Source organism: Gopherus flavomarginatus, chromosome 3, assembly GCF_025201925.1.
Source record: "Gopherus flavomarginatus isolate rGopFla2 chromosome 3, rGopFla2.mat.asm, whole genome shotgun sequence".
NCBI classification, from domain to species: Eukaryota; Metazoa; Chordata; order Testudines; family Testudinidae; genus Gopherus; species Gopherus flavomarginatus.
Window position 1 is genome coordinate 229,437,437 of NC_066619.1, and position 16,948 is coordinate 229,454,384.

General features: G+C 43.5%; 1 protein-coding gene across 5 annotated transcripts in view; it reads right to left on the minus strand.

The window, feature by feature from the left end:
* Positions 1-16,948, minus strand: part of TUSC3 (tumor suppressor candidate 3) — a 498,607-nt gene that overhangs the window by 374,549 nt on the left and 107,110 nt on the right. For all 5 annotated transcript variants that reach the window (XR_007773580.1, XR_007773581.1, XM_050947920.1 and 2 more), the window contains one exon: positions 14,538-14,707. Coding sequence is in view for 3 of the 5 variants with exons in the window: in XM_050947918.1 (XP_050803875.1) it covers positions 14,538-14,707 (170 nt within the window). In the remaining 2 variants the exon portion in view is untranslated. The remainder of the gene's footprint in view (positions 1-14,537; positions 14,708-16,948) is intronic.

Genomic DNA, 16,948 nt, shown 5'->3' on the forward strand with positions numbered 1-16,948 from the left:
CTAGAATGTCTTCTGCACCTGAAGCAGCAAGGCCTGGAAGTATCATCCATAAAGGTACACCGCACTGCTATCTCGGCTTTCCACCTAGGAGTGTCTGGATGCTCCTCCTTCGCCAACCCCATGGTTGGCCAGTTCCTCAAGGGTCTGGAATGGCCACATTCCTATATTAGACAGCCTGTTCCTGCCTGGGACCTTAACTTCATCCTCTCCAGACTAATAGGGCTCCCATTTGAACCACTGGTGACTTGCTCCCTTCTCTACCTGTAATGGAAGGAAGCTTTCCTGGTCACCATTACATCAGCAAGGAGGGTGTCTGAGTTAAAGTCCCTTACCTCAGACCCACTTTATACAGTTTTCCACAAGGATAAGGTGAAACTCAGACCTCACCTGGCCTTTCTTCCTAAGGTTGTGTCACATTTCCATACTGGCCAAGACATATTCCTGCCTGTTTTCTATCCTAGCCTCATGCCAGTAGCCGTGAGCAGAGGCTGCACTCTCTGGAAGTTTGGTGGGTACTAGCATTCTACATCAAGTTCACTAAGCTGTTCAGGAAGTCAAACCAGCTGTTCGTAGCAGTGGCAGATCAGATGAAAGGACTCCCAGTCTCATCTCAAAGAATATCTTCCTGGATCACATCCTGCATCTGCACGTGCTATGAGCTGGCCAAAATATCTGCCCAGGCACTTATGGCACACTCCACAAGGGCACAGGCTTCATTAGTGGCACTCCTGGCCCAGGTCCTGATACAAGGAATCTGCAGGGCAGCAACTTGGTCCTTGGTGTATATGTTCACCTCTCATTACACCATCATCCAGCACGCCAGAGATGATGCAGCATTCAGCATCTACCGCTTAGGTAAGGCTTGGGAGTCACCTAATTGGAATCGATATGAGCAATCACTCGAAGAAAAAACAGTTACTCATCTTCTCGTAACTGTTGTTCTTCAAGATGTGTTGCTCATATGCATTCAAATATCCACCCTCCTACCCCTCTGTCAGAGTAGCCGGCAAGAAGAAACCGAGGCAGGGCCAGGTCAGCAGGTGCACATATGCAGCGCCATGAAGGCGCCACTCAAGGGGGCTCCACAATTGACCCCATGGGAGCTATTAAGGGAAAACTTGCCAACAACTGTGCATGCGGCACACACACATCTAAGTGGAATCGATATGAGCAATCACTCGAAGAAGAAACATTAGCTTCATATAGGAGGAACCCTTCAAGGCAGATAACCAAAATCTAGGCTGGACTGGACAGCTTTAAGCATTCCAGTACACTGACAGAGTTCAGACTTTCACTCTCAACGAAACACCAGAAGACCTTAAAAATATGTGAGTCAACTCCTACCACATAGACCTGTGGCCATCATAGCCAGCAGAAGTGTATCATTTTCCTCTGCTAATGGAAATAATCAATACCTCCTTAAAGAGTCCCATTCCCCCTGCACCCGGACCACTCACTTTGCCACCTGCACCCAGATAGCCTCACACCGCACCCTCTCACCCCACACCAAGTCCCTCCACACTTGGATCCTGCTGGGCTGAGCCTGCCTGTCCCGTACCTGGATCAGGGACTAGGGCTGGACGTGCATGCAAAACTCAGTCCCTTTTACTTGCTATCTTGGTGTGCCTAGCACAGAGGGGCAGGGCCCCAGGCTGTTTCTGGAGCAGGCCTGCCCTTGTGCTCTGTCAGGGTTGGGTGCAGTCTCACCACCAAGTCTGTATCCTGGAGGGGATGGGGGCTGAAGGGTGATCTCTCACCTCCATGCAGCCAGTGGACTGTGCTCCCTACTGCCATGCTGGAGCCTCCACATTTATATATTGACAAATAAAGTATGTAGAATTTTGAAACATTGTGCGCAGAATGTTTTGTTGGGTTTTTTTTTTGGCACAGAATTTTTAATTTTTTGGCGCAGAATTCCCTTGGGAGCAGAAAGTGCAGGGTACACTGGATTGCATACGTGTTCTTCAAGTTGTATCAAAAAGAGGACTGATCAGCCTGAGGACATGTTTTGATGAGTTTGTGTGCCCAGATATAGCAATTACATAAGTTAGTACAAATTGGCAGTTAGGAAATGCCTACAATTGATAAGTAAATCTTAAAAGGTATCCGTTAAAAATATATGGGGAGTAAGATTAAGGATAATAAGAAGGAATTCTTTTAAATATATCAGGAACAAACAAAGATTTAGCAATGGTACAGGTTCAATACTAAAAGAGTCTAGTAAAGCTGTCAATCATGATGCAGATAAGACAGAAGTATTCCAAAAAAATTTCCATTGAGTATTTGGAAAGAAGCAGGATGATGTATTCAAATCTTACAGAGACAAGGAAATATATTCTATTCCCTCAGGAACTAGGTAGGATATTAAATAGCAACTATTAAAAATAAGCGTTTTTACACTGATAGAACCAGATGACTTGCACCCAAGAATAAAAAGAATTGGAAGTCATGGAAGATGGAAGAGATTCCAGAAGACTGGAAAAGGGTAAATATAGTGCCAATCTATAAAAAGGGAAATAAGGACAACACAGGAAATTAGACCAGTCAGCTCAACTTCTGTACCTGTAAAGATAATGGAGCAAATAATTGAGGCATCAATTTGCAAACATCTAGAAGATAATAAGGTAATAAGCAACAGTCAGCATGGATTTGTCAAGAACAAATCATGTCAAACCAACCTGATAGCTTTCTTTGAAAGGGTAACAAGCCTTGCAGATTGAGGTGGGGGGAAGCCATTCACATGGTATATCTTTACTTTAGTAAAACTTCTGATACTGTCTCACATGACCTTCTCATATAGAAACTAGGGAAATGAAACCTAAATGGAAGCTACTAAAAAGTGTGTAAAAAATGGGTTGGAAAATCATTCCCAGAGAATAGTTATCAGTGAGTCACAGTCATACTCAAAGGGCATAATACGTGGAGTCCCACAGGGATCAGTTCTGGGTCTGGTTCGGTTATAAATCTTCATCCATGATTTAGATAATAGCATAGAGAGTACACTTATAAAGTTTGTGGATGATACCAAGCTAGGAGGGGTTGGAAGTGCTTTGAAAGATAGGATTAAAATTCAAAATGATCTGAAAAAACTGCAGAAATGGTCTGAAGTAAACAGAATGAAATCCAATAAAGACAAATGCAAAGTACTCCATTTAGGAAGGAACAATCAGTTGCATATATACAAAACTGGAAATGACTGTTAGGAGGGAGTACTGCAGAAACAGATCATAGCAGACCACAAGGTAAATATGAGTCAACAGTGTAATGCTGTTGCAAAAGAACTGAACATCATTCTGGGATGTAGTAGCAGGAGTGTTGTAAGCAAGACACGAGAAGTAATTCTTCCACTCTACTCCATGCTGATTAGGCCTCAACTGGAGTATTGTGTCCAGTTCTGGGTGCCACATTTCAGGAAAGATGTGGATAAATTGGAGAAAGTCCAGAGAAGAGCAATAAACACGATTAAAGGTCTAGAAAACATGACCTATGAGGGAAGATTGAAAAAATTGGGTTTGTTTAGTCTGGAGAAGAAAAGACTGAATGGGGGCATGATAACCATCTTCAACTGCATAAAAGGTTGTCACAAGGAGGAGGGAGATTTGTTCTTCTTAACTCTAAGGATAGGACAAGAAGCAATGGGCTTAAATTGCAACAAGGGTGGTTTAGGTTGGTCATTAGGAAAAACTTCCTAACTGTCAGGGTAGTAAAGCACTGGAATAAATTGCCTAGAAAGGTTTTGGAATCTCCATCACTGGAGATTTTTAAGAGCAGGTTAGAGAAACACCTCTCAGGAATGGTTTAGATAATAATTAGTCCTGCAATGGCAATATGATAATTTTTAAACTATCTTTAAGATTTTAAATATAAAACACAGAGAAAAACTAGGGCTGGTCTATACTACTAAGTTAGGTCAAGCTAACTACGTCACTCAGGGATGTGAAAAATTCACATCCCAGAGAGAAACAGTAAAGCCAAACTAAGCTCAGGTGTAGACACCACTTAGTCAATGGAAGAATTCTTCCATTGACCTAACTACCAGCTCTCAGAGAGGTGAATTTACTACAGCAACTGAGGAACTCTTTCAGTCGCCATAGTAAGTGTCTACAGTATAGCACAGCATTTCTAGCGCTGACATATTTTTAGATGCCTTAATACTACGGTAGACATGATTGAGAGAAAGAGCAGACAGAAAAATGCGGAGACATAGTAGATAAATCTAACACGCACAGGGAGTGGACAGAAACAGCTTTATAATACCATAGTTTATGTGATGCAGAAAGTAGCCAATGCTACTTTTTAGGGAAAAAATTGAATGCATAACTTTGCTAGAGGTTATTAGTCATAGTAGTAAAAATTTAAATGTTTCAGTATTTCAGTGCTACTTTACACTTGAAATGTCACATTGATTTTTGGTGTGCATTCATTTTGAAAATGTTTTGATGAGTGACAGTTAACTTAAATCCTAGATAGAAGAATACCTACAGAACATTACTCATTAAGTTGCTTAAAGCAAAAATAGATTCTTCACAAAGTATATACTGAGTAGCTAACAAAAAAGTAATTCATGCATTCAAATTCTGTACATACTTACAGCTCTCCTACCCATTAATTAACCATTGATTTGAGAAATGTCAATTTTCTGATATTAGTTTTATGTGCCATATGATAAACTTCATTAAATTCATATTATTTCATGTGGCAGGACTGGGTCTCAATTTCACATCTGCTTAAAACAATTTAACTAAAAGCAATATGTTGATTTTTTTTCCTTCCAGGATTCTTTTAAAGATTTACAATTGCTATATACTTAAATGCCTAGAGTGGCAAATTGCAGGATGAAGTTTATAAGCATTTTTCCACCTCAGTAAACAATATAAAGTTGTAAATGAGATTATGTTTATATTATTTTAAAGGCAGTACAAAAAGGTTCATAGATGTACACAAAAAATGTACACATGAAGGAGTTAATTCCCTGCAATTTTATGTAATGATGACTACATTGACCCTTTTAAGAGAGAACTTTGTACTTCTGCTATACCAGTGGTTCTCAAACTTTTGTACTGGTGACCCCTTTTACATAGCAAGCCTCTGAGTGTGACCCCTTTATAAATTAAAAACACATTTTTATATATTTAACACCATTATAAATGCTGGAGGAAAAGCAGGGTTTGGGGTGGAGGCTGACAGCTCACGACTCCCCGTGTAATAACCTCACAACCCTCTGAGGGGTCTAGACCACCAGTTTAAGAACCCCTGTGCTATATCTTTGCTGATATTGGGGAGGAAACAAAATCACCAGATGGATCCTGATGTCCACCCCACACAAGACCTAAAGGGGTTAAAGAGTCTAAGTGTTCCAATTAACCACCTAGTTTGCATCTGGAGGAGGACCTGGAGCGTAATGAGGGCTAATTAAAGAGGAATTAAAGTGCTATACAGGCCCTAGAGAGGCTTGTATATCCAGTAGCTGAGAGTAGAAGAGGGACTGCAGAGAGAGAGAGAGAGAGAGAGGTTTGCAGTCACCCTCAGCATAAGAAAACACAAGGTAGAGCGTAGCTCAGGAATACAGCAGGAAAGTTCAGGACTGTGCAAACCTTGACAGCTTATTGTAGGGCCCCTGGACTGGAACCCCTGGACTGGAACCCAGTGCAGAAGGTGGAACCCAGTCACTGGAGAAGTGGCACTGTTAAGGAGGCAGTGAAAGAGAAGACTGCCTGGGACAGTGGGTCCAGAGAGACTTAGATGCATGCAGTTTTCACAGAAGGGGAAAACCACAGTGACCTGGGTCAAAGAGCCAAGTCACGGAACAGGTGCAGTTGACTCCCGAGAAAGAGAATGAGTGAGTAATGGAGTGCAATTGAATGAAGGGATGTTGGCTCGGCAGAGCTAATCCCCAGACCTGGCCAGAAAGAGGCACTTCAGCAGTGAGTAGAGCACCCCATGACGTACAAGTAGAGTCCAAAACCCATATTGATGGATCCACTCTGGAGCTATTGGAAAAAGGTAAGGGAGCCTTCCTTGACTTTGGACGAGACCTTGGGCAGGAGTGGAACTGCAGGGAAGGCATACAACAGTCCTTTTGACGAAGGTAGGTGGAAAGCATCTGTCAGTGAACCCAGGTTGTGGCCTGATTGGGAACAAAAGACTCAACTTTTTCTGTTTGCTGTTGTTGCAAACAGGTCCACTTGGGGAGCTCCTCACTGCTGGAAAATAGACCTAGAAATGTCCAGGCAACGACACCGCTCATGGTAACCTGCGAACGACCTCCTAAGACAGTCTGCCAGAGTGTTTTGACTTCCCAGAAGGTAAGTCACTTTCAGGGTGATGAGACTGGCAATTCAGAAATTCCAGAGGAGGATTATCTCCTGGCATAACTTTGTCACTTGCCCCCACCCCCTGCCTTGCTTGTTTAAACAGAACATGGTTGTTGTACTGTCTCTGAGCACCAACCAATTCAGCCGCACTATGTAGAAGGAATGCCATGCAAGCTAAATGGATGGCCCGAAGCTCTGTGATAGATCCTGGGGTGACCAAAGGCTTTGAGTCTGGTGGGGACCTAAGCAAGCTCCCAAATCTAAATCTAATGCCTCTGTAACTAGACTGAGTGACTGTTGTGGAGGGGCAAAGGGAACTCCTTCACAAATATTTTCAGATTCTACCCACTAGTCCAGGGAGGACAAGGCCTGAGCAGATACTTAAACCACCATGTCCATTTGATGACAGGCTGGTCAACACACTAAGGCTAGCCAACCCTGTAGCTTTCTGAGGTGCAGTCTGGGCCTTTGGATCTAAAACATCAAAAGTGGACAGAATAGTGGCTATGCTGGAAAGTACCTTAGACCTGGACCATACTCTCACTAGCTAGTCATCTAGGTAAGGGAACACATGGATTCCTGACCTTCACAGCAATGCTGCTAATACAGCCACACATTTAATGAATATGCAAGGAGCAGCTGACAGACCAAAAGGTAGTGGGATCCAATTACCATGAATCTGAGAAACTTTCAGTGGATCTGGTGAATCACCATGTCAAAATAAGTGTCAAGTCAAGAGCAGCATACCAGTCCCCAGGATCTAAGGAAGGGATAATAGATGTTAATGTAACTATCCAGAATTTTGTTTTCTTTCGGTGCTTATTTAAACTTGCATCTAAAATTGGTCTGACACCCTGCTTTGCCTTCAAGACTAGGAAGTAACAAAAATAAAAGAGGGTATAGCCGCATAGTCCACTGTATCCAGGCTTTCTTACAATGCTGTTCTGGCAACTAATTTGCCCGCCACCACTTTGCCTCATCAGCAAAGTTGTCTTTGAACATCTTAACATTTGCACACAGACAGAAATCGTAATGACCTAGCAGCCTGCTGCTTTGTGATCCTAGGCTGTAAACTTCCTATGGAATAAAATTTCCAGCCAAACAGGTCTATCTTTTTTGCTTCTTTCCATTTTGGAGTAGAGGCCTGGTGATCCTTTATCTCTTTTTTCCTAGTTGCAACAATTACCAGGGGCCTAGAGGAGAGAGATTATAGAAGTGTTCAAATCCCTTTGAAGGGACATAGTATCTTTTTCTCCACCCTTTTAGCAGTAGGAGGCAGGGAAGATGGGATCTACCATGGAACCCTGACTAGTTCCAGGATAGCCTCATTAATAGAGCTTACCCTAGAAGGTCCTGCAGAGACTAAAATGTCTATTAGTCTTCGAATTTTTTCCTGCACCTATTCTGGATGGATATCTAGAGTTGGAGCCACGCTCCTCAACAAGTCTTGATAAACTGTGAAATCATCAGGAGGGGGAGAAGTAGACTCAGTCACTACTGCCTCAACAGGCAACAAAGAAGAGGAGGCTAAGGATTGTTGAGGAGGTCCCTCCTCCAACTCTTCCACAGGAGAGTCCAGAGCAGGCAGATCCCCTTTAACAATACTGGTATCAGAGGAGGGAAAACAGTGACCTAGCTACAGATGATCCTGGCCACTACAGAAGGGCAGAAAGGGAGCAGAGAGGCTCTCAAATGTGAAGGAAGGTCCCGAGGGGTTCAAAAGGGCCAGTGGTAGGGATGTGGTACCCAGATATGGGTAGGCCATTGCCCTTAGCATGCTGAGGCTGTGACTGATACTGTGTTGGGCAGGCACCCAACTAGGCCTGCTGGGCATATTCTGGTGGAGATTCAAAAGATCCAACCTCAGTCTGATGAGGAGTCCTCTTCCTCAGATCACGTGCAAAGTGACCTCAGTGTTAACAGAGAGACCAGCTCTGAGTCTGGAGATGGGGATACTGCCAAGATCACTGCTGACTTCCCTCTAGATGGAACTCTACAGATAAGTTCCACAACTGTGGAAGCCACCAGTACCAAATGGTGTTCCGGGGATGGAGTCAGAACCTCAGGAACATGCACTTCCAATCCTGGTACTGAGTGAGACTCCTGAATAGCAGGGGAAACCAGCACTGACAAGTTAAGTAGTTTTCTGTCTGCCTTGAAAGCCTTGAATATAAAAGGCACTGGAAAGGGCTCCTAAGGTACCAAAAGGTGTGCTAATCCTTCAGGGATTGGTGTCAATGGAGCCTTCCTGGGCTTTGGAATCAGCAAACCCATCTGACTTGTGAACTCTGTTTGGGGGTGCATCTTCTTGAGCGCATCCCTAAGTCCTTATCTCAGCTCAGTGCCTTCACCCTAGACTTTGAAGGCCCCACTACCAAGTCTTTAAGAAATGTATGTAGTCTCTTTTTAGGTGCCGGTAATGAGGATATGCATCTGGACTGTCAGAAGAGGGGGAACACTCCTAACTGACTCGGATGTACTCAGTACCTGTTCCAAGTGAGAAGGTTCCTACAGCGGGTGAAACACAGACTCCATAAGCAGGTACATGTGTGTGGCAGCCAGGAGAATGAGGCATTAGTGTGGTACTGAGCCCGGTACTCAACGAGGAACTGTGAATCCCACTCTAGAGAAATACTATTCTAAACTTATTCTTATATCTATTTATGTACATATACACAGGGGTTCTCATAACTAATTTTTTAGTGGCCTCAGAGTGTGGCCACCAACTCTCACTAGTGTTGCCTAACACTTTTCCTCCCTAAAATAATTAATTAATTTTAGGAAAAGCAATTAAATATGCACAGATCCATATCCAAATCACTGTAATGTATATTTGTAAGTTTTTTTGGCAGACTCAGTAACAAAAATAATACTGCCTCCATCAAGTGCTTAGTGCATCCTGGGGCTTGCAGATTTTGTATCTTTGTTAATATCACAGAAAACATAGTAGCTACCTAGGAGGCTATGAAAAGTGATAAGTGACATTAACAAACATATATGTATCACTTTTCACAGCTAGTTAGCAAGTCTGCTGTGAAAAGCCATACTTGCACATTTGTTAATATAACTTTTCTCAGTGTGCCACAGGACCCATTAAATCCTGGATGGGAGGGGCGAAGGGGGACGCAGCAGGGGTCAGAGGCTATGGTGGGATGAATTCAGGGCGAGAGGAGACAGTGGGGGCCCGGGGCAATGAGAGGGATGGATGTGAGGCTGGGGGAGGTAGCAGGAGCCCAAGGCAATGTGGGGACAGATGTTGATGCGAGGCCAGGAAGGCAGCAGGGTCCTGGGGACAGGGGAAATGAATACAGGGCCATGGGGGGCCAGGGATGATGGGGGTAGGTGATGAGCCCCACTGTTGCATGGCCAGAGCCAGGGCCTGGTGTCTGCTGGGATGGGGCTCAGTGCCCGCGGCCAGAACCCGGAGCTGGGGACCAGGGATTGGAGCCTGCTGCCGGACAGCCAGAGCCTAGAGCTGGGTGTTAGAGTCCAGGAGTACGTGCTTGGAGCCAGGAGTCAGTGCCTGCCACTGCGTGGCTGGAGCCAGCACTCACTGCTGCGCAGCCCTGGCCAGGGGATCAGCACCTGGGGCCAGCTCCCACCACCACGTGGCCAGAGCCCAGGAACAGAGCTGTAGGTCGGCGCCTGCTGCCATGCAGCTGGGGTATGGGATCAGCACGAGGGGTTGGGGCTGCACGGCCAGAGCTGTGGGTCAGAACTTGCTGCCATACAGCTGGGGCAGGGGATCAGCACCAGGGTCTAGGGCCGGGTAGCTGGAGCCTGGGCCCAGTGACCATCAGTGTATGGCTGGAACTGGGGGCTAGAGGCTGACTGAAGCGCCATGGCAAGAGCTGGGCATCAGCACCTGCTGTTCTGTGGCCAGAGCCAGAGTTTGGCACCCAAAGCCCTGTGCTTGGAGCCTGCTGCCATGCAGCTGAGGTTGGGATCAGTGCCTGCCACTGCATGGCTGGAGCCCGGGACTGGAGCTGGGGGCCAGCGCCTGCTGCCATGTAGCTGGAACCAGGGGCCAGAGGCCAAGGCCACGTGTCCAGAGCTGGGGGAGAGGAAAGGGGGCACACAGGAGGATGTTAGTACCTGATGCCCCGCGATCGGAACCCGGGGCCACAAGGCCAGGTTCCTGAAGTCCCGCCACTAGAGCCTGCTTCCCAAAGCTCCTCCCCCCACCACCCGCAATGTGGGTCAAGAACTCACCTTGCTCCTGCAGCACTGTGCCTCACCTCTCTCCAGAGATGGTGCTTTGCCCCCCTCACCCTACCCCCATCACCACTCAGGAGGCTGTTGCGGCCACACAAAAAGCCCTTTGTGGCTGCATGCAGCTATCATGGCCACATCTGAGAAACTTTGTGCTACACTAGACTAACACTACGGACAAAATGCATACTGAAGAGAGAAGGTGTGTAGATGCAAAGATTGTAGCGCCAACAACCACCATCATCGGCGGTAGGAAGGAATTTCTGGGCAGGGGAGGTCTGGGGCAGTACGGCCCTTTATACATACATGTAGTGGCACAAGGCACTGGAGGGGGCTCACACTGCTCCTATTGGTATTCCTGAGGGAAAAATCTCCAACAGCCATGCATGAGGTGCATACACATGTACATGAACATAAAATCTCTTGAAGAACTTTTCTGTTCCAGCACAGGGGAGTCGGGGTGAATTCAGGGGCAAGAGGGAGACAGGCCATAGAAGACAGCACTATGAACATAAGAAAGGCCATACTGGGTCAGACAAAGGGCCATCCTGCCCAGTATCCTGTCTGCTAACAGTGGCCAATGCCAGGTGCCCTAGAGAGAGTGAACCTAACAGGTAATCATCAAGTGATCTCTCTCCTGCCATCCATCTCCACCCTCTAACAAAGAGAGGCTAGGGACACCATTCCTTATCCATTCTGGCTAATAGCCATTAATGGACTTAACCTCCATGAATGTATCTAGTTCTCTTTTAACCTTGTTAAAGTCCTAGCCTTCACAACATCCTCAGGCAAGGAGTTCCACAAGTTGACTGTGCGCTGTGCGAAGAAGAATTTCCTATTATTTGTTTTAAACCTACTGTGCATTAATTTCATTTGGCAGCCCATAGTTCTTATATTATGGGAACAAGTAAATAATTTTTCCTTATTCAGTTTCTCCACATCACTCATGATTTTATATACTTCTTTCATATCCCCCTTAGTCTCCTCTTTTCCAAACTGAAAAATCCTAGCCTCTTTAATCTCTCCTCATATGGGACCCATTCCAAACCCCTAATCATTTTAGTTGCCCTTCTCTGAACCTTTTCTAATGGCACATCTGTACACATTATTCAAGATGTGGGTGAACAATGGATTTATATAAGGGCAATAAGATATTCTCCATCTTATTCTCTATCCCTTTTTCAGTGATTCCTAATATCCTGTTTGCTTTTTTGATTGCTGCTGCACACTGCATGGCTGTCTTCAGAGAATTATCCACAATGACTCCAAGATCTCTTTCCTGATTAGTTGTGGCTAAATTAGCCCCTAGCATATTGTATGTACGGTTGGGATTATTTTTTCCAATGTGCATTACTTTACATTTATCCACATTAAATTTCATTTGCCATTTTGTTGCCCAATCACTTTGCTTTGTGAGATCTTTTTGAAGCTCTTCATAGTCTGCTTTGGTCTTAACTATCTTGAGTAGTTAGGAGTTTTCTAAACTTAATTTCCCCAATACTAATTTCTCCCTACTGTTACTCACACCTTCTTGTCAACTGTCTTACCACTTAAGAAGTTATTTTTCCTCCCTTGGTATCCTGCTGTTAAATTGATTTATCTTATTAGACTGAACTCACGCTTGCTAAAGCAACGCCCATCCTTTCATGTATTTGTACCTGCTCCTGTATTTTTCACTTCATGCATCTGATGAAGTGGGTTCTCGCCCACAAAAGTTTATGCCCAAATAAATCTGTTAGTCTCTAAGGTGCCACAAGGACTCCTCGTTGTTTTTGTATTTGCTCAGGTTGTGATTCAGAAAGGTATTTAATCACATGCTTAACATTAAGCATGTGAACAGTTATGTTGACTTCAGTGGGACTATTCACATACTTAGTCACATTTTTAAATTAGTTGGGGCCTGAAAGAGAGATTCTGGATTGGAGAATTTTATAGCCCTGTAACTGAAGAGGCAATATAAAAGCCATCGTGCTATACTAGGCACCTCCAAGCCCTCTCACCTTGGGAAAGATGTTAGATAGCATAGGAGAATTGCACAGTCATGAAACAAAGGAATAGCTTCACTCTTGTAACAGAGCGTTGGACCCCCATTCTGAAATGGTAAATCCAAATTAATCCAACCTATCACAGTATTTATTTATAGAGAAATGAGGCTGTGACATAGAGACTATTTGGCAAAAAGCCCGTTATTTGCAAGCAATTTTCACCTGGGAGCTGACTAACTCAGTGCAACAAGTACATGCTTTACAGGATATTTATTCATAAAGAGTAACATGTAAGGCATCTACAGAAAGCTCTCAATTTGCCAAGATTCTTAACCTTGGTGAGATATATGTATGGGTAATATTTAATGTATTTATATTGAAAATGTGCTTTATGGCCTTGGAGAAGAAATTAGTCACCAGGAGATAATGTGCCTCGGAGATGACTCATTCAAGCAAGAGGGAACTGTCACCTCTCTCTAAATCAGCCAGTGAGGTAATGCAAGGTTCTGTTGTCTACCCTTGCCACATCTCAGAACAGTCAATGGGAAACCATCAAAGACAATTGCAATGATCTGAACCACTTGGCAGTAAAAAGGGACATTATAGCTGGCAGGAGATTGCCCTGGCTATGAATAGAGACAAAATTCTGTTTCAGAACAACAAAGAGTAGGTAGATGAAGCCTTGATCCATTCACTGAGGAAAGCCCTAAAGGAGTGTGGGGCTTTCATTAACATTTTGATCCTGGTTCTTGTGAAATCAGCCAGCTCTGCAACAGACTGAACTTGTGGGGTAGGGGGGAATCTACTTTATTACATAGGAAAGGTAACTACTGGTAAGTGTAAACCCAGATTCATGTTTCGTGATTATGTTTTGTATTGCAACCTGATGTTTCCACTGCTCTCTCTTGTTTCTACTTAAATATTTATTCTTTCTTAAAAATTTCTCTTTCTTTCTTTCATAAGTGCTGTACAGTTTACAGGAGAGGGGGTTTAAGGTAAAACTGGTAAATGGAGCTACCCTGCACTTTTGGAGGCAAAGGATCTGGAATTTATGTGTGTAGCCAGAATCAGGGGCTAGATATCATGGGGGAACATTTCAAAGAGATTTAGAAATGGGGGTGTACATATTGTTAACCTGCAAGACAAAGTTAGTGATGGCATAGCCCAGAGGAGAGCACTTGAGGGGCTGAAACGCTAGTGGTGTTAGGGAGCTGATATCTAGCTACAGGGCTGGCTCCAGGCACCAGCATCCCAAGCAGGTGCTTGGGGCAGCAATCTGCAAGGGGTGGCAGTCCGTGTGTTTTTGCCCCCCAAGCAGAACGCCGAATTGCCTCCATGGACAGCGGGGGTAGTCCATGCGCTGTTAGGGCGACTCGCGCGTTTCCAGGGCAGCGGCAGCTTTTATGTTCAGCTGTCTCCGGCGGCACAGCTTCTGTCTTCTGGCTGAAGACAGAAGCTGCTGCCGAATTGCCGCCGCCCTAACTGTGCACGGACTGCCCCCGCCATCAGCAGCGGCAATTCAGAGCGCTGCTTGGGGCTGCGAGAACAGTAGAGCCGGCCCTGTCTAGCTATCACAAGAAAGACTCCCTCAGGCTAGAGGCATGGAAAAACAAGGTGACTCACAGTCCTAAGTGCTCAAGAACCATCACAATGACTAACTGGCAACGGACACTTACTAGGAATAAAAAAAGATTATTTTAAAAAATGAAAAGAGAGCCCTGCATCAGTTACTAATTTAAGTAGAAGCTCTTAAATAGTGAAAAATAATAAAATTGACAACATTTATAGGATTTATCAGAGGTAGAAAATGTATCACAAGTAGAAATTTATAAGCTGTTATCACAGAAGGAAGATACTATGGTAAGCACCCACAAGACAGATCGATATTTATCTATCTCTCCAGGACCTAAGCGAGAACGATAACACTTGTAATTGTGTACATCAATTAAAACATAGTTAATTGAGCACTGTTGAGAGGAAGGGGAAAAGAAGAGCAGAAGAATCTGTTTCATAGGGTATAAATTACCTGCAAACAGAACATTGTCTCTGTGGCTGGAGAGCTGTGAACATTACAATCACAGAGTAGTTACGAGGTGGGGCCTTCACAAATCTTCTGAATTTGTCGCCATTCATGCGGATGACTGAGCGCCTTGAGCTCCATTCCATAAGCTGTTCCACCTTTTCCGCTAACAGATTCTGTAATCAAATACAAGGCGGAGGAATGTTAAATACAAGCACTATAAGGCTAAATTCTGCCCTTGTTTGAACATACCCAACAGAAGAATTTGACCCTCATTCTATCTACTTTTAACCGCAATTGAGTTAAAGATGTTTTACAAATATAATTGAATTTGGTTTGAAAAAAATTAAACTGATTAAAGTAGACTTGTAAGTTATTACTTAAGGAAAACATTTTATTTCAAATTCTGGTGAGTACAGCACTATTGTACAGGTATCTGTGTCTAGAGGAAGAGACACTTGTATGGCCTTCTTAGCATACAACATGTCATCAATTTCCATTACAAGTAAGATTGTTTCACACATCTGTACAAAGAAAAAAATCATAGAGTATAGCATTATGTTACATCTGTTATGCAACAGTCAAGTCATAGCAGGACAATCACGGCCATTCAGATCTCAAATTAAAAGAAAAATGGAGCTGGAAGGGCCAGAAAAGCAGCTATATCTTTGTATAACACAATAATTAGTTTAAACAAAAGCAGGGAAAAAAGACAGATTTCCTTACAAGTGTCTACCATATTACTACGGCATTAAAGTTATACTTACTAATAAGCACTGGTATTTTATTGTAGACAGGATTGCTACTGTTGTAATAATAATCGTCTTAAAAATTTACCCTAATTGTGAGCTCAGCTGTAAAAAGTATGTGAAAGTTCATGAGATGTCACAATAACTCACAATAACAAATGTTTGTCCTTTTCTTTATTTTTAATAAAAGGTTTAAATGATTTTAATGGTGTTTGCTGTGGCACTAAGTAGGCTTAGGTTTCTCTGTACTAAACCTTGAACCTTGCTTAACACTATTTAATGGTGGACAGTGAGTAATTGGGTTATGTCATCTTTGGGACCCTATGTTCCATCTAAATTAATACAACAGTATCATAGTCTTATTATTAAGTTTGCCCAACATTTCCTACAAGACCCTGGTTTCAGTTGCTTATAACTTTGCTAAATTTTACCATTCACTCTGAAATTTCCCATTAAATGTTCTGCCGCAGGCTGATGTCTTGGAAAATTTAGCCAAAACAGTTCAGCCACTTCTGAGAATGAGGCTATGAACAAAACACATTTTTCTCTCACTTTGAAAAATTCTAGTGATCTCTTTTGAGAAGCTCTAGCATCTCCATGCTTTGGAGAAGGGATGTGAAATTTGGCAGGCAGTGACATTTATGTCAAGAATGTGCATTTTCCCAATTCCCAATAATTCACCTAAATTTAGCAAATTATAAGCCTCTTAAAAATTGCAGTTTGCAGATGCTCATTAGATTTATTAAAGATTTGCAGCTGTAGTCTCTGAAGAATCAGTTGGCATTGAGCTTGCTCCAGAACCTGACTGAGCATGATTTTCCCTGCAATTGCAGGGCTGCCGCAGAGTGGGCTGAGGCTGGTATCAGAACTGAGTGAAAGCAGTCTTGTGTTCTCAGTTTGCCCATGCTGGCAGTGTGGAGTAAAGGAGGATATTTGTAGGACCTCTGCCTCGTTTATGGTATAAGTTGAAAGATGTGGAATGAATGAGACAGGCAACACACATCGCAGTGCAGGAAGAGAAAAGATGGTCTAATGGTTAAGGGAGCTGAATGCTTTTCTGGGGAATTTGATTCTATCCCTGCCTCGGGCCACAGAGTTGCTGTGTGATGCTGGACAAATCACTTAACTCAAACTTTTCACAGTTAATCACTAATTGTGTGTTCCTCATTTTCTGGGCACCTGACGAGATGCCTTAGTGTCTGATTTGCAGAAGTACTGAACCCTGCAATTGAAGTCAATTGTTACTGTGCTTTGAACATGTAAAAAGTTACATAATGCTAAGTATTCTCAAAAATCAAGTCCTAGGTGTCTCAAATTAGGCAACCAAAATCAGTGTATACTTTTAAACAATCTCTCTGTGCCTCAGCTCCCCACTGTAAAATTGATATAAGACAACTCCCTCATCTCACAGTGGTGTTGAAGATAAATTAATATTGAGAAGCACTCAGATGCTATGCAGATAAGCACCACAGAAAAGCCCATGAAGTATTTAATAATTCTGTCTCCAGAGCAGGGTTTGAATAGTGCGTAGTAAATAATGCCTTGTTCGATACACTGAACAAAGAGAAAACTAAATATTGAATAGTTGCTCATTAACTGAGCACCATCCATCCTGCAAACTAATGGATAGAGGCCTGTGCAGGTACACATTTATATTCCCAGATGGAA